This window comes from Peromyscus leucopus, chromosome 10 (assembly GCF_004664715.2).
Source record: "Peromyscus leucopus breed LL Stock chromosome 10, UCI_PerLeu_2.1, whole genome shotgun sequence".
In the NCBI taxonomy this organism is placed as follows: domain Eukaryota; kingdom Metazoa; phylum Chordata; class Mammalia; order Rodentia; family Cricetidae; genus Peromyscus; species Peromyscus leucopus.
Genome location: NC_051071.1, coordinates 11,729,163 through 11,753,435, shown reverse-complemented (window position 1 = coordinate 11,753,435; position 24,273 = coordinate 11,729,163). Strand labels below are relative to the sequence as shown.

The 24,273-nt window shown below is 36.1% G+C and overlaps 1 protein-coding gene across 4 annotated transcripts in view; it reads left to right on the top strand.

Annotated features, from left to right (window-relative positions):
* Usp34 (ubiquitin specific peptidase 34) overlaps positions 1-24,273 on the top strand; it is a 190,767-nt gene that overhangs the window by 66,539 nt on the left and 99,955 nt on the right. For all 4 annotated transcript variants that reach the window (XM_037208944.1, XM_037208945.1, XM_028876366.2 and 1 more), the window contains 10 exons: positions 2,306-2,520; positions 6,290-6,405; positions 6,491-6,618; positions 9,770-9,859; positions 11,045-11,140; positions 14,765-14,847; positions 19,376-19,530; positions 20,712-20,825; positions 22,355-22,454; positions 22,915-23,074. In XM_037208944.1, coding sequence (XP_037064839.1) covers positions 2,306-2,520; positions 6,290-6,405; positions 6,491-6,618; positions 9,770-9,859; positions 11,045-11,140; positions 14,765-14,847; positions 19,376-19,530; positions 20,712-20,825; positions 22,355-22,454; positions 22,915-23,074 — 1,257 coding nt within the window. The remainder of the gene's footprint in view (positions 1-2,305; positions 2,521-6,289; positions 6,406-6,490; positions 6,619-9,769; positions 9,860-11,044; positions 11,141-14,764; positions 14,848-19,375; positions 19,531-20,711; positions 20,826-22,354; positions 22,455-22,914; positions 23,075-24,273) is intronic.

The following is a 24,273-nucleotide window of genomic DNA, read 5'->3' as shown; positions in this document are numbered from 1 at the left end:
TTGTGTTTGTGAAGTATATCGTATTTAGCAACAAGTGATTCTGTTACTTGTAGAATTAGGCAGGATTAAGTTTTAATTTTTCTTACCTTTTTTGAGACAGGGTCTCAGTGTGTAGACCAGGCTGTCCTCAGACTCACAGAGATCTGTCTGCCTCTGCTTGGGATTCCAGGCTTGTGTCACTATGCCCGTGAACCTCTTTTTAAAATAAAAAACAGAAACCAAAACAAACAAAAACTTCCATGGCCACCATGCCTGGCAGCCTTTTTTAAAAACAAAACAAAACAAAACAAAAACTATCATGTCTGTATTATGAGAATTTCATGGGCTACTGTGATTGCCACAAACGTGTAATTAGCTTTTAACCTGTGATTTTTTTTTTTTTTTTTTTTTTTTTTTGTCACTATAGCTAGTTACATTTTGGGTTGATGGTGAGACAAATGTTTATCAGGATGACTTTTCTAAGAAAGACTTGCTATTCAGTTTAGTTAAGTGAACTATATATATGTATACATGTTATATTACTTCCCTTTTATTTTCATCATAAAGACATTCAAGTTTTTAAGTGACTGTTTCTTTAATTTTTGTGATGATTTATTTTTATTTTATGCACATTGGTGTTTTGCCTGTGTGCATGTCTGTGTGAGGATGTCAGATCCCTTATAGACAGTTGTGAGCTGCCATGTGGGTGCTGGGAATTGAACCTGGGTCCTTTGAAGAACAGGCATTGCTCTTAACCACTGAGCCATCTCTCCAGCTCAAGGCAGTGTTTCTTATGTTTCTTACTCCTGACACTTGTTTTGAACCAGATGATTCTTTAGTTTGAATTCCCAACTGTCTGAATGCTTCCTGGATATTGTTTGTGGTTTTGCTCCATCCTCAGCCCCTGTCTGTAGATGCCAGTATCCCCTCTTTTTTAACAATTACAAAATAAAAAATGTAGCTAGACATTGTTAAATATCTCTGTGGGAGTCAAATCACCACTAATTAGAACATTTGGCTAATGCCTCATATTGTAGATGCACACATTATAAATGTCCCTAGCAGTACTCATGATGTTGACAAAGCAGGTGGTAGTGTGTGATAAAACGAAGGTGCAATAAATACACTCAGTTTCAAAGATTGGATGTCTTTTACAGTACAGACCCACTCCCCTAATAAATTAAAAACCAAAATTATTAGATCTTAAATGTCTACCCCACAAGTTTTAATAATTGAAATTTTCCTTAAGCCTTTTTTATATTCTGTATGTATGGTATTACTTGTGAGTCTTTGTATCAATCCTGAACTTCGCCTTATTTTTTTCATCATTTTGTCTTTGATAGCTTGAAAAATACCCAATGTGGTATTATTTAGAAATATGGGCCACTTAAGTAGATCCTTATTGAGTTGAAGGAAATTAATTTGGAGACTTGAATTTTTTTGGTGGCGCCTAGGATTAAATGCAGGGTGCTGTTCATGTTAAGTTGGTGGTGTACTTTTCATCCATGCTTTTGAGACCTCCTCAATTAATAATAACTTCCTAGATTGCTGCCTTAAGTTGAATATTTTGTGTTCTCTACTATATCATTTGATAATGCACTTACATGAACAAATGTAAACAAAATTTATGGTTTCATATTGTTAAATTGAGTTTCTATAATAGTACATAACAAGTAATATTAATATTGCCTAAGATGGGTTTTTTGAAATTATTGTAGTGAGATATATTAATATGCATATTTTATAGAATATAAATATGATGAGTATATGTTACAAAATTAACTAGTCCATATATTGAAGTTTTCATAGTTTTTATAAATGTCTCAGTATTCCATATTGTTAAACTATTTCAACCCACTGCCAACATAGACCACACAGCTTAGTTTCTGTTTGTGGAATAATTTGTGCTAAATGTTATAGGAGAGATTAAAAAAAATTTATATCAAAGCATTTACCTTTCATCCCAGTACTAAGAAGCCTGTGGCAAGTGGATGTCTGTGGCTTTGAGACCAGCCTGGTCTACATAGTGAATTCAGGACATCCAGAGCTACATAGTGAGACCCTATTTTGAAAAAACAAACAAAATATTGCTTATTTATTTATTTATTTGGTTTTTGGAGACTAGGTTTCCTGGAACTCACTCTGTAGCCCACGTTGACCTCAAACTCACAGAGATCTGCCTGCTTCTGCCTTCTGAGTGCTGGGATTAAAGGAGTGCGCCACCACCGCCTGGCTAGGACCTGGGTTTAATCACTAGCACCAAATAAATAGATAAATAAATAAAAAGTTTGTAATTACTAAGTTTATGGTTTTCTGTGTGTTGTAGACATATGGTTGATGACATGCTAAGTGCAGATGATGTCAGTTGCAGTAGCTCGCAGGTCAGTGCAAAATCAGAAAAAAATATGGCTGATTTTGATGGTGAAGAATCTGGATGTGAAGAGGAACTAGTTCAGATAAATTCACATGCAGAACTAACATCTCATCTTCAACAACATCTTCCCAATTTAGCATCTATTTATCATGAACATCTTAGTCAAGGTAAGATTCTATAGTAAGTCAATTACCTTGTTCAAACCTGGACTAATTTAATTGCATGGTTAAAAAGAATAAACTGTTAATGTTATGTTTAAATGGTTTTGCCAAATAACTTCAACAATGGCTTTTTTTTTTTTTTTTTTTTTGTCAAGATAATAGAAGCAGTATAAATACTCCATCGTGAGAATAAATGAGGCCTTTTTGTTTGTGTGAGGTACTGGGTCATAGAAGCAAGGGCTGTGCATTGTCAGCCAGTACTCTGCTATTCAGTCTGTATTTTCATCCAGTGATGTTCAACTGGGGAAGCCAATGCATATTAATAATAGGTAAAAAAAATATTTTGGGAATGTGGTTATGATAGATTTTATTTTTAGAAATTTAGGACCCACAGATAAATACAGCACAAAAGATTATCATATGGTGTATGATTCCATTTCTCTGAAGTGCCTAGAGTGATCAGATCTATAAAGACAGAGGTACAGATTGCTTGGAGTTAGGGAGGGTTGGGAAAATAAGAGATCTGCTAAAAAAAAGAAAGGTCTTTCTTCATTTGGTGATGAAAATGTTTGAGAAGTGGTTAGTCAGATCACTCTAAATTGAACTTAAAATTAATTGAACCTAGCCGGGCGGTGGTGGCGCACACCTTTAATCCCAGCACTCGGGAGGCAGAGGCAGGTGGATCTTGGTGAGTTCGAGGCCAGCCTGGTCTACAGAGCGAGATCCAGGAAAGGCGCAAAGCTACACAGAGAAACCCTGTCTCCAAAAAAAAAAAACCAAAAAACCAAAAAACAAAAAACAAAAAACAAAAAAAAATAGTAATTGAACCTCGCCAGATTTGAAGGAATGGAGATTAAGGTTAAAGACTAATAGACATGCCTGTAGTCTCAGCCTCAAGCAGAGAATCTTAATCTTGAGTCCAGCTTGTACTATATAGAAAGCAAGCCTCTATCTCCAGTCAACAACAAAATAATAATAGAAGATGATAATGATTAAGTAGAAGAATAAGAAGGAAATGGAAAAAAAGAAAAAGGGAAAAATAAATTTTAGAATTGTCAGTTTAGATACATTTAATCCTCTTCTTGATTATATACCATCAGCACACACCAGTTTAGGTTTTGGAATGATAGAGCATTACAGTCTCAGGAAACCTGGTAGATTGGTTCCTGGTGGAAACAGTATTGTTGTGCTTATGTTGTTTTACAGTAGTTTGAGGACACCAGCATGAATTTCATGCCATGTTGTTTTCATTCTTGTGTCATGTATTTTCCCTTAAGTTATCTAGTTTTCTACACGTTGTTTTTTACTATATGAAGTTAGAAATTAAACCAAATGGTTATGTATTAATGCTTCGAACAACATTAACAAAAGTTTGGGTATTCTAATGAACCCTTCCAACACATTGAAACAAACAGTTAAATTTGCATATGGGATGCAGGTGTGATGTATGCTTATATTCTCAGGTTATCAGAAGATTGATATAGAAGGATTTCCATAGCTGAATAATCTGAGGTCATCTTGTGGATATTATAATAAAACAGCAACAAAAAACCTGAACAAAAGATTGAACAATCTCAAAAAAAAAAAAAAAAAGATTTGAACAGTTACTTTATAGAAGAAGAAATGATTGTAGTTCATTCTACATGAGTTAATACTAAACACATAACAAAATGGTAAATTTAAAGACCGACTTTAACAGTGTACAACAGGGGGCCTGGAGAGATGGCTCAGCAGTTTAAGAGCACTTCCCGAGGACCTGGATTCAATTTCCAGCACCCACAGGGTGTTCACAGATGTCTGACACTCCAGCTGCAGGGGTTTTGACACCCTGTCACACACATACACGCAGGCAAAACACCAATGCACAGAAAATCAAAAGAACGTACAACAATTGGAAATTCATGAGGAGTATAAAATAACGAACACTTTGGAAAACTTTTATTAGAAAGTCTGATTTGTTAAGTTAGAATCTTTTGATTAAATTGGCTATTTGGAGTATAAATCCAATACATTTTTTTCAAAAAACGATTCTATTCATTTATTTATTTTTATGTGTACGGGTGTTTTGCCCACATGTATGTCTGTGCACAATGTGCATGCACTGCCAATGAAGGCCAGAAGAGGGTGTCGTACACCAGGGAGTGGAGTTAACAAAACAGTTGTGAACCACTATGTGGGTGCTGACAATCAAACCTGGGTCCTCTGGAAGACCTCCAGTGCTCTTCACCCTCTCCCTTTTTGCCTGGTATATGTTGTGGGGACAGGGGTGAGGAGGTGGTGGTGGTGATGGCAGGGTCTCACCAGGTAACTGCTGACCTGCCTCTGTTGAATGCTTGAATTAAAGGTATACAATACCCCACTATACTCAATCTTTCCTCTAAAGAAAAAAACAAAGCAAAAATCAAAGTGTCCTTGTGGTATGGTGGAGTGTCCTTTGGGTATTTGCCCAGAAGTGGTATTGCTGGGTCTTGAGGTAGATTGAATCCCAATTTTTCTGAGACACCTCTACATTGATTTCCAGAGTGGCTGTCCAAGTTTCCACTTCCACCAGCAATGGAGGAATGTTCCCCTTGTTCCAGATCCTTGCCTGCATGAGTTGTCACTTGTGTTTTTGATCTTAGCCATTCTGATAGGTGTAAGACGGAATCTCAGAGTCATTTTGATTTGCATTCCCCTGATGGCTAAGGATGTTGAACATTTTTTTTGTTTCTCAGCCATTTGAGATTCTTCTGCTGAGAATTCTGTTTAGATCTGCCCTCCATTTTTAAATTGGATTATTTGGTTTGTTGATGTCTAATTTCTTGAGTTCTTTATATATTTTTGAAATTAGCCCTCTCTCTGATGTGGGGTTGGTGAAGATATTTTCCCATTCTGTAGGCTGCCTGACATTTTGTACTGTTGACATTTTGTACTGCGTTCCTTTGTGGTACAGAAGCTTTTCAGTTTCCTGAGGTCCTGTCTGTTAGTTGTTGATCTTAGTGCCTTCAAGTTTGGTATTCTGCTCAGGAAAGTCTCTCCTGTGCCAATGCATTCAAGGCGACTCCCCACTTTCTCTTAATGTATCCGGTTTTATGTTGAGGTCTTTGATCCCCTTGGACTTGAGTTTTATACAGGGTGATTGATATGGATCTATTTTGTGGGAGCAGGGTCTGTATCTGACTCTTGTTCTGGCTTTTGGGACCCTTACCCTCATACTGGGTTGCCTCATCAAGCCTTCAACTTGATATTGCCATATTTGGTTGATATCTGTCAGAGGCCTCCCCATCTCTGAATAGAAATGGAGGAGGAGTGGATGGGGGAGGCAGAGTGGAGGTGAGGAGGGAGGGACTGGGAGAAGAGGAAGGAGGGGAAACAGCAGTCAGACTGCAAAAATAAATAAATAGAAAACAAACATAAGCCCCCAAAACTAAGAATTTTAAATGATTATACCTAAGGGTATCTACCAGTATGTCCATTGATTAAAGTCTTATCTCAAATAAGTTATCTGTATGCTTCATAAGAATTCTAGGTATTCATACAGTCCTCTTGATATGATACATTCATATTTATTAAAAATATAGACAATATAATGAAAATATTATTTCACTTTAGCCTTAATTATAAACAGACCTATTGATGTTCATTCATTCATTAGTGAAATAATTATGCCAATATTATATTTTATAAGCTCAAAATTTATTATATTTTTCTTTGGATTTGCTAATTTATAAATTCTGTCATTTCTGATTACTCTCAGCTGTCTTCATCTATAATGTGTTATCTTTTGTCCTTTTAGGTCCTGCAGTTCATAAACATCAATTCAACAGTAATGCTGTGACAGACATTAATTTGGATAATGTCTGCAAGAAAGGAAACACTTTATTATGGGATATAGTGCAAGATGATGATGCAGTAAGTTGTATAATAAATCCCAAAGGACATAAAATTACAGCAAAATGCAGTCAAGATAAGAAATAACTATATATGTTTTTTGTAGGTTAATCTTTCTGAAGGATTAATAAATGAGGCAGAGAAACTTCTCTGTTCTTTGGTTTGTTGGTTTACGGATAGACAGATTCGAATGAGATTCATTGAAGGCTGCCTTGAAAATTTAGGAAACAACAGGTAAACAAGAATTGTACTTTTTTTCTTGTTGAGTAACATTTGTTTCTGTGCCCTTGTACAGAATGGGTGTGCTGTTTTCATAGTATTTAATGTGTACATACAATCATTCACCTCTCAGCTGTTATGATTGCTATGTTCTGTTGAGGGACATTTTTCTTAAAGGTCAACACTTTATCTCTCAGTGGTAGTTCTTTTTTTTATTCTGCACCCAGATCAGCTTCTCTCTAGCATAATCAAAGGATTAGTAATACTCCCTTTATTTTTTTTGTAATGATTAGAGTGTATTTATTTTCTAAATAATTGGATTCATTATGATACTTTCATACATAACTTACACTTTCTTTGATATTGGCAACACAGTTGTGGTTATTTTGTTCAAATTGCATTAAAATGTTCTTGAACTTTCTCGTGTTATAAAGAAGTTAAACAAAAAGTGAATTAATTTAAAATGTAAACATTTAGAAACAATTATTCTAAGTAGATGAGCATTTTCTTTTGGTTTCAACTTCTGTCATGTATAAAAGAATGAGGTTAAGAACTCATGGAGTTGAGTACATAAAATACGTAGTTTTTAAATGTCATTCATATTCCAGTAAAGTAGATTTTTACAAAGTAGAAAATACTACTTATGTCACCCACACCTGTAATCTTAGATCTTGAGAGACTAAGACAGGAGGATTGTGAATTTGAGGCCAATCTGGACTACATAGTGAGACCTCGTTTCCATGGGGGTAAAGAAGGGGACCAGAAAGAGACCCACTCTGTGACCTGAATCGCATGTGCCTGTGACATCTGGCACTAGACCAGTCATAGATGACCCGCTTCTGGAGAGCAGCTTCTTTGTCGCAGTCTTTTGAACATCAGCTCTCCACACAAGGTTTATTTGGAAATAAAGAAAGAGCCATTGGGTAAAGGTGCTGCTGCCAAGACGGAAAATCAGAGTTTGTTCCTTTTGACCAGCACACGGAAAGAACAGAACAGACTTTGGAACGCACACACAACATACACACACACACACACACACACACACACACACACACACACACACATACACACATACACTCACACTCACACTCACACTCAAGGGTTTTTTTTTTAATGAAATTTTATTATTGATGTTTTATGTGTATTAGTGGTTTATGTTTTTTACCATGTCCATGCCTAGTATCTGTAGAGGCCAGAAGTGGGTATAGGATCCCTTAGAACTGGAGTCATGGTTCTGAGCTACCATTTGAGTGCTGGGAACCAAACCCGGGTCCTTTGGAAGATCATCTAGTGCTCTTAACAACCTAGCATTCTCTCCAGTCAAAGTCTTTCTCTTTTTTAAAAAACTGTTGTTGAAATTGTATTCTATAAACAGTTTGGAAATTTGCTTTTGTGGTTGTGATGATACTGTTCTCTATTTTTCCTTTGTGGTTTCTCATTGATTTTATTTTTGTAAAGACAAATTGATTTGTTCTATTTTAGGTAAATTTTTCAGAAAAATAAAAAACATTAATGATGCCTGGAGATGTACAGTGATAAAATATATATCTAGCATGTGCAAGGCCTGTTCTATTACCAGCAACACATATACTTACATATACATATATACCTAGAAATAAAACCAGTAATGCTGGGCCAGTGAGATGATTCAGTGTGTACAAGCACATGTTCCCTAGCCTGGACACACCTTGTGCTTCCCCCTCCTACAGGTTCTCCATTGATTTCCACACATGTGCCTGGGTTCAAGTGTGAGTGCACATACGCTGTTAGATAGACTGAGACATATTTGATAAATAAGTCAAAACCAGTTGTTCTTCACGAAGCTTGAGAGAGGATTATTTGATGTTGATTCTAGATTATAAACTGTAGATTCAGCCTAGGCAATAGAGTGCTTGTTTAGTTTATACAAACCTAGGTTTAATGCCCAGCACATAAACCAGGGCTAGTGGCTCATAGGTTATTGCTCAGGTGATCAGGGTTGTTCAATAAGTAATTTTTTTCTTACTGAGCCATTCTATTGGAAAACATGTTTGACTATTTCAAGACACTTAAAAGTTTTAAATATTTATTTAAAATATTCCCTTAGTTCTCAGATGTCGTTGGACATTGTTTTTATTACTGTCCCTTTACTCTTTAGTTTATACCAGTGTGGTGTATTCCTTTCTACTTCTGTTCAGTACTGTTTCCTTGTTGCTCTTTTCTGCCTTCATCCTTTTTATGTGCGATTTTATATTTTTACATTCCTTGAAAATTTTGTCTTTGAGTTCTTTGGCTTATTTTAGAAGCGACTATAACCAGGTGGTGGTGTACGCCTTTAATCCCAGCACTCATGACGTAGAGACCGGTGGTTCACTGTGAGTTCCAGGCCAGCCAGGGTTACACAGAGAAACCCTGTCTGAGACCACCCCTCCCCCTCCAAAAACATTAAAGGCAACTATGTATTTAGTATATTTGTATAGTTTTTCACGTATAAAACAAAGGGTGTTGCACGGAACCCCCTACCTGCCTTTACCACACACACAGTGGGCGTTACAGGCCTTCACCAATGTCAGGCAGATGTGTGTCATTAGCTCCCTCCCAGCCCGAAGGTCAGCCTTCTTCAGTTGAGGCCTCTCCTCAGCAGAGTGACTCCCTCTCCTTTCCCGTTTCTCTCTAGAATATGAAGTGCACTTTAGGAAATATTGTTTATGAGGCAGTGAGGATCCATTTTTATATAAATAATATAATAATTTGGGAAAAGTGATAATAACTATCATAAAGTACACTTTAAAAATCTCTTTCACCTTGGATTTAAGCTAGATATTTTTACTTTGTTTAGTTGGGTTTTTTGTTTGTTTTGAGACAGGTTCTCTCAGTATGGCCCTGAGTGGCCTGGAACTCATTTTGTAGACCAGGCTAGCATTGAACTCACAGCCTCCTGAGCGCTGAGATTAAAGACGTACATTACCACACCTGCTCCCTAAGTCTTATTATAAGTCTTGGTTTGGAAATTTTGAAACTTGAATTTTTGCCTACAAATATAAAGACATTAAAAACAATTATTTTTGTAAGGATATATTTATATGTAAAGTACATTGAGAAATTTTACGATTCTTAAGGACTAGGTATCTGTGACAATCTACAGTTACTTGTTTTATTCTATGAATATGTGCTTTTACTGTTTCAGATCAGTAGTGATTTCACTTCGTCTTCTTCCAAAGCTGTTCGGTACTTTTCAGCAGTTTGGCAGCAGTTATGATACACATTGGATTACAATGTAAGTGAATAAGAGATACAAAATACTTTCTAAGATTTCTTTGAAAATAATATTATTAGGCTTTGTAGTAGATTTTGCTGTGCCTAAGAGAAAAAGTTGAGTTTCATAATTTAAATATTTTGCTCCCCTTTTCTGTCTTTTAACCATGTGAACATTATTTATTAGTAGACTTGTTTTCTTTGTAGTTTGAGAACAATACTGTAGCATTTGATGGTTTAACTCTAGGAAGAAGTTTTTATAATATGTGACTACTGCAGAGACCTCCTGAAAAAGATGTGCAATAAAATAAATGCTCACATTCTCTTCATTTTTCCTATCACTAGAATATGGTACAAAATCATCTTATAGTGATCATCTTAACACTACCTTATTGTTCCCTTATACTTACAGAGAAGTTATGATTAATGAATGCTAAAACAGTTCTTTCATTCAAGGGTAATACTCTGGTAGGAAAAAGCTCTGAGCTCTTATGCCTAACTGTTACCAGTTACTCAGCAGTTGGTATATCATGTATCTGTCACACTCTCTAATCTCTTAGGCTTTTTTGCTATGTGGTTGCTGGAAATTGAACCTGGGGTTCTTTTTTGGTTTTTTCGAGACAGGGTTTCTCTTGTGTAGCTTTGTGCCTTTCCTGGAACTCACTTGGTAGCCCAGGCTGGCCTCGAACTCACAGAGATCTGCCTGCCTCTGCCTCCCAAGTGCTGGGATTAAAGGCATGCGCCACCACCGCCCGGCAAACCTGGGGTTCTTTAAGGAGAGTAGCCAGTGCTCTTTACCACCAAGCCATCTCTCCAGTCCAATTAAAAAAAAAATATGTTTTGTGTTAACAGGGTCTTATTATATAACTTTGGCTAGCCTGAAACTTGCTAAATAGAACATGCTAGCCATGGATTCATAGAGGTGGACCTACCTCCCATGTGCTGGGACTAAAGGTGTCCTGCTGTCAGCTGGGCATGGCGACTCATGTCTTTAATCCCAACAGTTTGAGGCTAGCTTATTCTACAGAACAAGTTCCAGGACAGTCAGAGCTACACAGAGAAACCCTGTTTTGAAAAACAGCCAAACCAAATCAAAACAACAGCTTATACATTTGAAGATTTCTTACACTTTCTCCATTTCAGGCGTATCTTTTGTTCTCAGGCCCTTTCCCTTGTAAAAATTTTTATTTTCTTCTAATTGTGCCAGGTGGGCAGAAAAAGAACTGAACATGATGAAGCTTTTCTTTGACAATCTGGTGTATTACATTCAAGGTATCAGAGAAGGAAGACAGAAGCATGCATTGTAAGTACTTTTTTGAGTAGGTTAAATGATTTCTTGTCCTCTGATAATTTTCTGCTTTCTTTTCTTTGATTAACATGTAAAAAGTAACTATTTTTATGTAAAATTGTAAGAAGAAAAAAATCAAAGACATTATGTTACAAGATTTTCATGATATTACTCCCATAATTCTTAGTGAAGTTTGGTTGTTTTACTTGGGACTTGGTTAACTTTTACTACTCAAATTCATTGAAAGTCATTATTGTTAGTTAAAAGTAAACATTCTCCAGAAAGGGTTAGTGTTTTTCTAATGTAGTAATACTTTTATTTTAAAGTTTGTAACTATATTTTTAAGTTATTTATTTTGCTTTATGTGTTTGCATGTTTTGCCTTCATGTACATCCATGTGATTTGTTGCATTCCTTTCATGCCTGGTGTCCACAGAGGCCAGAAGTGGGCATAGAATTCCCTGAAACTAGAGTTACAGATAGTTGTGGACTCTACAATTCCCTGAAACTAGAGTTACAGATAGTTGTGGACCAAACGCATGCTGGGAATTGAATCTAGGTCCTTTGGAAGAGCAGGCAGTATTCTTAACCATTGAGCCATCTCTAGCCCTAGAGACCTTGTCTAGAAAAAGATAGGGTGGAGAGTGATTGATGAATATTGTCATCTGTCCTCTTACAGCTGCATGAGTGGTGTGCACACATCATCATCTTCTTACACTTGTACACAGTAATCAATGAATTAACTGCCAATCTTTTAAAGATGTACAACAGCCCATTTGAGCAAGACAGTCTCCTTTTACAAATAAGAGCACTAAAGAGGAAACAATAAATAACTTACCCAAGGCCACACATGTAGTGAAGAATGGAGCTGGGGTTTATGTCTGAGTAGTGTAGAATCTTTATTTTATTTACTTTTTAAGCAGGATTTTCTTGGCCTGAAACTTACTCTCGAGCCTGATTTGACCTTAACTTTAGAATACTCTCTTAGTGGTGAAATCTCACCAGGCTAGAACTCTTTATGTTAAGTACTACACATTGCCATCAGTATTTCCTTTCATATTCAGGGTAGAGCGGTATTATCCAGGCTGCCTTAGTGTACGTTCTCTATATTTCAGGCTGTGTGATAATATTCATTTTTAAAAGCACACTGATCTCATGAATTTGGGGCATTTTTCACCCCTTATGGGGACCATAATATAGAAATGCTGAGATTTGGCCAAGGGCGGAGAATACTGTTGGATAGGAAGGGAAAAATCATTTCTTTCTTTCACAGAGGTCTACCTGTCTCTGCCTCCCGAGTGTTGGGATTACAGGAGTGCGCCACCACCGCCCAGCGGGAAATTCATTTCTTACCCAAGCATGTTAGCAAATTTCTTGAGTCCCAGGGTTCCTTAGATAAAAGACTTACTGGTTTTGGTATTAAAACTCCAAAGAGAGTGGTTTATGTTACTTGTTTACAAAGCCATGAAAAGCAAAGCCCATAAATTCCATTCCTCTGTACTTATAATGCCTGTGCTACAAAATTCCTATTTATTTAAAGACTAGAAGATATGAAAGGCCTGGAATTTTATCTAGATAGCATCTTAGGTTGTGAGTTGCTTCCTACTTTGCCTTTTCTCCTATCTCCAGCTATTTTCCTTTTCACAAAAAAGTACTGATACAGTAAATAGCCACTAAAGAGCAGAAAAGGTAACCCATGGTCTTAGTCTTTAGAGTAGCACTTTTCAGCCTGTGGGTCGTGGCAACCCCTGTTAGGGGTTGAACAACCCTTTCTTTTTTTTTTTTTTTTTTTAAAGATTTATTTTTTAGGTATACAGTGTTCTGCCTGCATGCCAGAAGAGGGTGCCAGATCTCATTACAGATGGTTGTGAGCCACCATGTGGTTGCTGGGAATTGAACTTAGGACCTCTGGAAGAACAGCCAGTGTTCTTAACCTCTGAGCCATCTCTCCAGCCCGAACAACCCTTTCACAGGGATCTACTAAGAACGTTTGGAAACATAGATAATTATGATTCATAAGAGTAGCAAAATTATAGTCATAAAGTAGTGAAGAAAATAATTTTATGGTTGGTGGTCACCACAACATGAGGAACTGTATTAAAGGGTGGAAACATTAGGAACATTTATAGCCACTGTTGTAGTTTTTTTGTTTGTTTGTTTGAGACAGGTTTCTCTGTATAACAGTTCTGGCTGTCCTGGAACTTGCCTTGTAGACCAAGGCTGGCTCGAACTCACAAGAGATCCACCTGCCTCTGCCTCCCAAGTGCTGGGATCAAAGGCGTGCGCCACCACTGCCAAAACTTCTAACCTTCGATCTCTAATAGTAACATTTATGACACTGTTGAAATTTTGCACTTAGTAGAAAATTATAAGCATTTCTATTGGAAGGTTGTTGGAATTATTTGTTAACTGAGATATAGATTGGAGATTAGGGTGGCAGCTGCTGTATTTGGCATAGTAATTTGAGCAGTGTGCCACCCAGTGTGTCTTTTGTTCTGTAACAGAGATAAGAACTCTTATCATAGAAACTGGTCCTTCAAAACACAGTTCACTGGGTTGCTGAAGGGCTCTTCAAATGAAAATCCAATTGTTACTCTCACTCCCTACACTGTCCCTGACCTCTCAGTGACCCCTTTTCTATCTAACATTCAGAACTCTTCTTTGTGGTATTCAGACTGGTTGCATTGGGGTCATTGTCAAAATCTTCCCTTTCCTTAGAATGTGGTGTTTTGCAGATGCATAAAAACTCTGTTCCTAGAAAACTATGTGAGCTCATTTACTGAACCAGGCTCATAGCAACTCTTAAATTACTATTAAATTTTGTTCAGTTAATTTTTAGATGTGAAATAAAATTCGTAGCACCAACTTTGTATAAGATATTTTTTATGAACTAGATTTATACCGTGTTAAGTAATATCTACATGGATAGTGATATAACATGTTCAGTACAGATGGACCATGTAGTCTTTCATTTATTAACTTTTAATTTATGTAGATATCATACAGTTTTAAAATATCATTTCTTTTGTTTACTGATGATTTTTCACATACTTTTTTTTTCCCTTTGAGTTTTTTATTTACATACTTTAAAAAAACTAACTTGAAGCCTAGAGAGATGGCTCAGTGATTAAGAGTACTGGTTGTTCTTACAGAAGACTAGGTTCATGGTGGCTTATAAAGATCTGTATGTCCAGGATGAGGGAATCTGATGCCCTTCTAACTTCTGTGAGCACAAGCAAACATTTATGCACATTAAATAAAAGAAATCTAAAATTTTTTTAAAGGCTTAAAAAAATAACTAACTTGAAAATAAGTTTGTTATATCCTAAAAATTTTCATGAACTTGTTAATACATACAGCTGTATACTTAAGACAAAGGGGCATTGTATAAACTTTATAGAACTTCTGCTTTTTTGGCCTATGTTATGATTAGGAACATTAAATATCTTACTGTAAGATGTAGGCCCTTCTTGAGTGTGATCGCCTCAGACCTGTAATCCGAGTGATTGGCATGGTGAAGCAGGGTGATTGCCTTGAGTTCATGGCTATCTTTCATCTACAGTGTGAAGACCCTGTTTCAAAAAAACGTGAAAAATGAAGAATTAGGGCTTCTGTTAATTCTGTGAATGGTTCTTTGTAGGTACAGCCATAGTGCCGAAGTTCAAGTTCGACTTCAGTTCCTAACTTGTGTGTTTTCAACTCTGGGATCACCTGATCATTTCAGTAAGATTTTAATTTTTCTTACATTTATTTGTGCTTGTGCATGCATGTGCCTGTTAAGGGTGCATGAGGAGATTACAGGACACCTTGAAGGAATCAGTTCTCTTTTCCTTGTGGGCTCTAGATCCCTGACTTGCACCGTCAGGTGTCAAGTGCCTACCTTCCCTTCCCTAGATGCTGGCATTAGACATCCCATTAGAACAGTTTTGTAGACATTTCAAGGACAGAATCCCCATGGCTTTTCATCATAATTTTTACATCTTTGTGCTAACATTATTGAATAAGCATTTACTATTAATATTTTCCTGTGGACATTTTTATAGTATAAGCATGGCTATGAAAAATTCTCTTTCTGGCTTCACTGCTTTCAAGTGTTTCTCAAGTGGTAAAGGACTCATCTTAAAGTAAAATATTGGTAATAGGAGAAAATATCACTTTAGAGTAACTACATCTCTCATCACTATTTTTGGAATCTTGTAATTTTAGTTAAAAATAGCCACAAACTTTATTCTTTGGGTTAATTTTTCCTAAAATTACTTGGGTTCATAGGTGGTACTTGGAAGCTCCAGTTACATTTCAAGTCGTGTAAGCAGTTCCATTGATAATTTCTCTCTCTCTCTCTCTCTCTCTCTCTCTCCCCCACCCCCAAGTACAAGTCGCTATTGTAGATTTAAGAATGAGGCCAGCTCTGCATGATGGCTTTTCTTAGATGGAAGAGCCGAGGGGCCGAGGTAGGAGAGCTGTCTCAGGGTAGAGAAACAGAGCATCATCACTTTCTTAAATGTCCTTATCTATGCTAGACCATGTGTTTCTCTTATTGGTTTAAGTCTGTGATTCTTTCACATTAGATTATAAGAAGTTCACCTAATGGAATACCAACAGATTTCAAAAATATAATATCTTGCCGGGCGTTGGTGGCACACGCCTTTAATCCCAGCACTCGGGAGGCAGAGCCAGGCGGATCTCTGTGAGTTCGAGGCCAGCCTGGACTACCAAGTGAGTCCCAGGAAAGGCGCAAAGCTACACAGAGAAACCCTGTCTCGAAAAACCAAAAAAAATATATATATATATCTTTTTTATAGAATATTTCTGTTTTGTTTCATGAGGTCATTGTACCCCACTATGACTAAAAAAAGAAACAAAATATAATATCATCTTATATGGAAATAGGAAATAAAACAAATATCAGTATAAATATTTTCTGATAATTGCTAAGTTTTGTGTTTATTTTATGCAGTATAGCTTCTCTATAGAAATTTAGTTGCTGTCTAGATAAAAAAAAAAGCCAAAACCAGCTGGGCGGTGGTGGCTCACGCCTTTAATCCCAGCACTCGGGAGGCAGAGCCATGCGGATCTCTGTGAGTTCCAGACCAGCCTGGACTACCAAGTGAGTTCCAGGGAAGGTGCAAAGTTACACAGAGAAACCCTGTCTCGAAAAACAAACAAACAAACAAACAAACAAAAAGAAGCCAAAAACAACAACAAAATCCCACTCCTCCCAGAGAATAATAGTATTAAAAATATAGTGTAGTGATGTTTAATTATACTTGATACTCTAATACATTAATAACAATTTTGAAAGATTTACAAAAATAACAAAAGCTTATTGAATGTGTTTTAGTGGTTCAGTGAATTTGAGCAATTCTAATTATGTAATTTACTATAACTAACCATAATACTTTTCATTTTGTGGAACCTTTTAACTTTATTACCTTGTTCTTTTTTTTTTTTTTAACAACCTAAATTGTTTAATAACTTACACTAAGCATTATCTGTAGTTTATATTACCTCTTACCTTTTAAGATTTTTTTTAATTCCTATTTTATTTATTTATTTATTTTGGTTTTCCAGACAAGTGAGAGAGATAGAGAGACAGACAGACAGACATGTGTGCTGGTGTCCACCAAGGCTTGAGGAGAACATTAGATCTCCTCAAGCTGGTATTAGAGGCAGTTTTGTACTGCCCAATGTTGATGCTTAGAACTGAACTCTGTTTCTCTAAGAGCAGCAAGCACTCTTCACCACTGAGCCATCTTTCAGCTCACATGTTGGCTCTAAGCAACACATGTTCTTCTTAGAAAATAATCTACAACCCCGTATGTGATTTTTGAGACAGTTTCACTGTATGGTGGTTGTCCTAAACTGCTTGCATAGCATTAATTGGCTTTGAACTTGAAATTCTTGTCTTATGACCTGAGTGCTAAGATTATAGTTGCTAAAGACATGAAACATTTCAGAGTATATTGATATTTAGGTAAATGTCATTTCATTTCTTAGTAGGGGAGTTTGGTCATTCTTATTCTTTCATGCCCACGCCCAGACTGTAGGAAACCACAGTAGGCTTTGGGTGATCTCATTAAGTTAAAAATCCTTTGAATTGTCTGTTTTGTTTTGTTTCTTTTTTTAAAGCATATTCAGACTTGTGATTGCCTATAATGTTTTCTCTTTCATTCTACAGAGATTTATATTTGTTTTTCCTTGTTATATTTGGAAATCCTTTGATTTTTGGGTCAGAGTACTATGTATATGTCATCTGGATCTGGCAAACTTAATCCTTTGTATTTCATCATTTCCTGCATGCTTGGCTTTGTGCTCATAAGGATTTTCCCATAGTTTATAGAAAAAGTGGCTTTATCTCCTATGGGCAGCCTTTGGATATGCTTTCTACTCTTGTAATCCTCAATTTAGAATTGAATCCTCAAAATGTCTGTGATTGCTTGTCTCTAGGTAAGAAAGGTAATCCTGTCCATAAGCCATTGTTACAGTGATGTATTCACATTTTACAAAGCTGACTCAATCCTTTAGACCGTTTTGTATGACTCTTCTAGAATACTTTCCTTTTTTTGGTGTTGCTGAAGATTAAACCCAGGGGCCTCATCTTGCACTAATGAGCTACATCCCCAGCCAGACGACCGTTTTTAAGTTGTGTGTTTTTAATTATGTAAGATTATCCATATGTAATATTTTGTTTTTATTTCATTTTTAATTATGTTTATGTTATATATATCTATGTGTGGGTAGGTGCATCCATGTGTGAGTACCCACAGAAGCCAGAGGTGTCCTCTGGAGGTATAGGTGATTGTAAGCTAATTAATGTGGGTTCTGGGTCCCCTGGAAGAGTTGTATGTGCTCTTAAACTGCTGAGTCATGTCTCCAGCTCTGATACTTTTGCTTTGATAGCAAATGTTAGTGCAGTTTCTTTTCTTTCTTTTTTTTTTCTTTATTTATCTTTATTTTATGTGTGTTGGTGTTTTACCATGGATGTCAGGTCCCCTGGAACTGGAATTACAGACAGTTGTGAGCTGCCATGTGGGTACTGGGAATTGAACCTGGGTCCTCTGGAAGAGCAGTCAGTGCTCTTAACCACTGAGCCATCTCTCCAGCCCCATAGTGTAGCAGGAATCTTAAAAGTTCTTATTAATAAAATCAAACCTGAGGCGAGTTATTAGGGTCAATGCTGGTAGATCAGAGAGACAGAACAAGCCACAGCTATCTCACCTTGCCAATTCCTCAGCTGGTCCTGTTTCCTTAGGTTGGAAGCCTCTGAGTCCTTATCCAGAATGAATCTCAGCTGAACTGTGTTGCTCCAAAGCCTGAAAGCTTAACCAGCCAAATGCTTAACCAGCCAAATGCTTAACCAGCCAAATGCTTCTAGTTTCTGGTCCTCATGCCTTATATATCTTTCCTTTCTACCACCACTCTCTGGGATTAAAGGCTGGCTTTCTGGGATTAAAGTCGTGAGTCACCATGCTTGGCTGTTTCTAATGTGGCCTTGAACTCACAGAGATCCAGAGGGATTTCTGTCTCTGGAATGCTAGGATTAAAGGCGTGTGCTATCACTTCCTAACTAGTGGCTTTTCTTTTCTCTGACCCCAGATAAGTTTATTAAGGTACACGATATTTTGGGGAACACAATACCACCACACCATAGTGCAGTTTCTTTTAAAATACTTTTTGTGAAATGCTGTCAGCTATCCAGGCAGTGGTGTCACTTACCTTTAATTCCTGCACTTGGGTGGCAGAGGCAGGAAGATCTCTTGAGTTCTAGGGTAGCCTGGTCTACAGAGCAAGTTCTAGGAAAACCAGAGCCACACAGAGAAACCTGTCTAGGGGGGGAGCATGCTTTCAGCTAGCTGCTTTACATACATATTTGACTCTAGCTGCTTTTAGTATAATGAGTTAGGACCAAAATGTTCATTATAATCCTGATTCAAATTTCCACATTGAAATTTCCAGACAGAAAATCATAAGGAATTAATACTGAGCTAGTAATTACAACATATATGTATTTTATGAAAAAACAAACTATATATACACATGTGTCCAAAAATTGTTTTTTACATAATTTATAAAACACAAGCTAGATGTGGTAAGTCACTATTTCATTAATTTCATAATCAATATTTTATCACTTGGAAGGTGCAGGCAAGTAGAATACAAGTTGTAGGCCAGAATGAGCTATGTAGCAGTATCCTATTTCTCACCTTCCCTTGAAAATTAATGAAGTACGAAATTTATCATTTTTGTTTAGGGTTAAGTTTAGAGCAAGTCGACATCTTATGGCATTGTTTAGTAGAAGATTCTGAGTGCTATGATGATGCACTTCATTGGTTTTTAAATCAAGTTCGAAGTAAAGACCAACATGCAATGGGAATGGAAACCTATAAACATCTTTTCCTGGAGAAGGTAATTTCACATCTTAGAAGTTCTATTTGTATATATTCCTGTATGCATTTTAATCTCTTGAAGAATGACTTCTGTAACATTCTTTGTCTTAGTCTTTCTCTCGTTTACATAGCTTTTAAATGGAACATCAGTTTTTGGTGATCCTTATATATATAAGTTTTCCGATTCAAATTTTCCTGTCATGTTACCTTTTATTTTTAATTAACTGTAAATTTAGTTTATTTATAAATATAATCTATTTATTCAAGAATTTAGAGCAATTAGAATAATGTTTAAGGATGGCACTAATCATAAATGTTGGTCTTCGAGTGTTTATTTTTAAAAATTATGTGTGTCCATAACAACAAATATAAGACCTAAGTCTTTGAGTCTTCTTGAGTTAAATTCCCATAATGTCAGTCTGTCTTTTGGCCAACTATAAGCTAATAACCACATTTGTTAGCTACTTGGGAAGACCTTGTAAGAGGTATAATGGTGATAGTATTGTCTGTGTTTCTGTTCACCATAATCAGATGTTGCAGGTTGTCATTTTAATATAAACTAACATTCACAGCAGTGATTGTTAAAACAGATGTGTTTTGGTTGTGGTACATGCCTATGGTCTCAATCAACATTTGAGAGGTTGGGGGAAGAGGATCAGGTATTTAGCGTAGCAAGTTAGAAGTCAACCTAGGCTTCATGAGACTATCTGAAAAATAAGTTTCTTTTTCCTCCCATTTTCTTAATGCCTTTTTTCTTGAGATTAGAAAAGTTCCCTGCAAATTCATAATGTCTCTGTTACAGAATAATGAATGAGTTCTAGGTTAAGGTACAGATAGAATTTTATTTATCATAAATTTTGTCCTTTAATACTGCATTTAGCTACATATCTTGTAAATGTATAAAGTCATAGTATTTAATAGATGACAGAATGTTTTTATTTACTTCTCTTGATTTGTGTGTATGTTTGTGTGTGTGTGTGTGTGTGTGTGTGTGTGTGTGTGTGTGTGTGTTTATAAGTGAAGTACACATCAGGTAGGTGTGTCTGTTTGAATCACACATCTCTTCAGGCTTTGCATGAATAGAATTTTATTTACTTATTAAATGTTTAAATTATCGCCAAATCTTTTTTGATAATATTCCTTTTATGTTGTCTTTAGTAAAATTAATAATGTGATAAAATAAAATCTTTTTTCCTTAAGATGCCCCAGCTAAAACCTGAAACAATCAGCATGACTGGCTTAAACCTGTTTCAGCATCTGTGTAACTTGGCTCGATTGGCTACTAGTGCCTATGACGGTGGCTCAAACTCTGAGGTAAGGCTTAACTTGATCAATTTGTGAGGTTTTTCTTGTCTTCAAATTAGATTACCAAGGTAACTTTCTATAAACTTTGACTATTATAGTTTAATTTTATTTCAAGTGTTGTGCCCTGCCCCCCAGACAGGGTTTCTCTTTGTAGCCCTGGCTGTATTGGAACTCCCTCTGTCGACCAGACTGGTCTCAAACTCACAGAGATCCGCCTGCCTCTGCCTCCGGAGTGCTCAGATTAAAGGTGTGCGCCACCACCGCCTATTATTTCAAGCTTTAAAGGAAAGTTGTGCACACCTGTAATTTCAGGATCTGGGAGGTAGAAAAAGGAGGATAAGGAATTTAGTTTCACTCTTGGCTACATATTGAATTTAAGGCCATCCTGGATTATGTGAGATGTTGTCTCTCAAAGTAATAATTTTGTGTATATATATCTACTGTGTTCTTTCCTGTCTTCCTACTATTGCTTTTTCTTTTTATAGTGATGTGGGGTTTTTTTTTAAAGATTTATTTATTTATGTACATATGTGCTCTGTCTTCATGCACATAAAAGAGACAATCAGATCCCATTACAGATGGTTGTGATCCACCATGTGGGTGCTGGGAATTAAACTCAGGACCTCTAGAAGAATAGCCAGTGTTCTTAACCACTGAGCCATCTCTCCAGACTGTGAGGCTTGTCTTGTTACTGTTATTTAATGTTTTAGTCTTAACAACAGTATTACTACGTTTCTATTTAATAATTTCAAGGTAATCAGACAGTCTTAATTTGCTTAATTAATAACTGTTAGCTGATACTTTACTCCGGCTATCCAGTCATCCATTAGAAGACTATCTCTCTTCACTCTGTCCGCAGTTTGAGAACGTGCACTTTAGCTGTTTCTCTGCAGCATTTAGCAGAACCTCTTGTTTTGTTATCTCCTAGGACATCTCTAATTTGAATAAGAATTTGTGTACTGTGTCCACCAAGTTATTAGTGACTGCATGAAAGTCGTAGCTTTGTCAGTGTAACTTCGATCAAAACTGTCCAAGTATTGTGCAAATTATTATAATTTGTTAGTTTTATTCCTTTGTGGCATGTTTTATATAATTAATGTTTTCATACTGTATAATTTATTAAGCAATTTTTTGTTTTTGTTTTTGTTTTTCGAGACAGGGTTTCTCTGTGTAGCTTTGTGCCTTTCCTGGAACTCACTTGGTAGTCCAGGCTGGCCTCAAACTCAGAGATCCGCCTGGCTCTGCCTCCCGAGTGCTGGGATTAAAGGCGTGCGCCACCACCGCCCAGTGCAATCTTATTGTTTTCATGCTTTATAAATAAATACAATGGGCTTTAAAAATACTTCATTACCTTAGGAAGTTCATAAGTTTTCGTGGTTGTTGATAATGATGATTATATTATATAATGTTCAAATACTATAAATTGACCTCTTAATACTTTGTAAAATATTAAGTTTAATTTCTCATTTGATATTTAAATCTAATAATCTGTCATCATTTAACAAATAATTTAAAAATGTTTTATCTTTAATCCTTAGCTGTGTGGTATGGACCAATTTTGGGGTATTGCATTAAGAGCACAATCAGGTGATGTCAGTCGAGCAGCTATTCAGTATATTAACTCCTACTACATTAATGGTAAGTAATTTGAAAGATTTCTCTTTTTGTTTCTTTAAAATATTTCGGGGGACTTTTTATTTTATGTATATAAGTGTTTGTCTGAATGTGTGTATGTGTGGCATGTTTCTTCAATGCCACAGAGGCCATGAGAGGGCATCAGATGTCCTGGTGGTTTGTGTGGGTTCTGAGAACTGAACCTGAGCCCTCTGGCAGAGCAGCCCGTGATCTTAATTTCTGAGCCATCTCTCCAGCCTTTTTCTGAGACTCAGTCTTGCTATGTATCCCTAGTTGGTTTAGATTCTCAATTTTCCTACCTCAGTTTCCTGAGTGCTGCACTAACAGGCATGTACCACCACTCCCAGTTCTAATAAGTACTTTTTTATGTGAGGAGATTTGATTAAACTTCAGTTTGGTTCATTATATTTAATATAGGTAAATAAAAATGTTAAACTGTAATGAATATACATCTGGGTTTCAGGTAAAACGGGTTTGGAAAAGGAGCAAGAATTTATTAGCAAGTGCATGGAAAGTCTTATGATAGCTTCTAGCAGTCTTGAACAAGAATCACACTCAAGTCTCACAGTTATAGAAAGAGGATTGCTTATGCTGAAGACACATCTGGAAGCATTTAGGAGAAGGTAATTTTGTTACACTGTACTACATGAGTAAATGTCAGTATTTTTATTGTTAACATGTCTAAATGTATTCTTAAAGTTCTTATCACGAGCATCTAGGAAACATAATTTACCCAAACTAAATGGTTTTTAATGGAAATTGTTGCTAAAGAAACTTAGGTATCATTTTACATTGAAAAGGCAGTATAATACTGTCATAAATATATAGATTTTAAAATCTTGAGGCTCTTAGCAGTTATGCATGAATAAGAAACTTAGGACAGAATTCTGTTTCTACAGAGGTGTTAATTATGACTGAAGAGGCAGGAACACTAACACTGAGACAAGTTACACCTCAGCTCTCCCCAACAGCATCATATAACCTTTCATATTTTATTAAGTTGAATCATTTGTTTCATTTGCTGTTTTTTTTTCTTCCTGGACTAGGAGAGAGTATTTTAATTTTGAATTTCCATTTACCATGGAAACATGACCAAAACTTTCTGTGTTAATGAATATCTGTATAATTAATTTAGACATACCCTGTGTAATACAGAAATAAAGCAAATTAACATTTATGAATATATCAACTGAAATGAAAGGTGAGTAGATAGTTTTAATTACAAAATTCTGTTTGTTAAAAGTCATTTAACGAGTATTAATGTAAAAGTACTAAGAACTGTGTTGAAAATTTGTTAAAATTATAACTTCTTTCAACTTCAGATCTTAGTTTGATATTTATAAGATCACATGCAATTTATATTTTTGACCCTTTATTGAACTTATAGGAAATACTGGGTAAGAAAGATAATCCTACACATTTTTTATAATATGTATACATGATTCATATAGTGTAAGATTCTTTTATGATTGATTCCTGTATTTTTGAAGAATGTGTAAGAGAAGTCTTGAACTTTTGCACAGAAACATCAGAGCCTCAGAGCCTTTCCCACTTTAGAAAATAAAAATAAAAACGGAGTTCTCATTCACATTAATTAAAAAGTCAATACAAACTTGTTGTATAACTCAAACATCGCACTAAGATATTATTTGGGGGAAAAGTCTCCTGTAATTGCTTTGTTTCATATTAGGCATGTTTGCTGTTGATGATATACTAAATTATTTATAAAAGAATTTTGTGCTGTGTAGAACAGCAAACTGGCATGTTAACACACATCCTTAGGTCTTGTACATTGTAATTTTACCAGTATGTAACATTATAT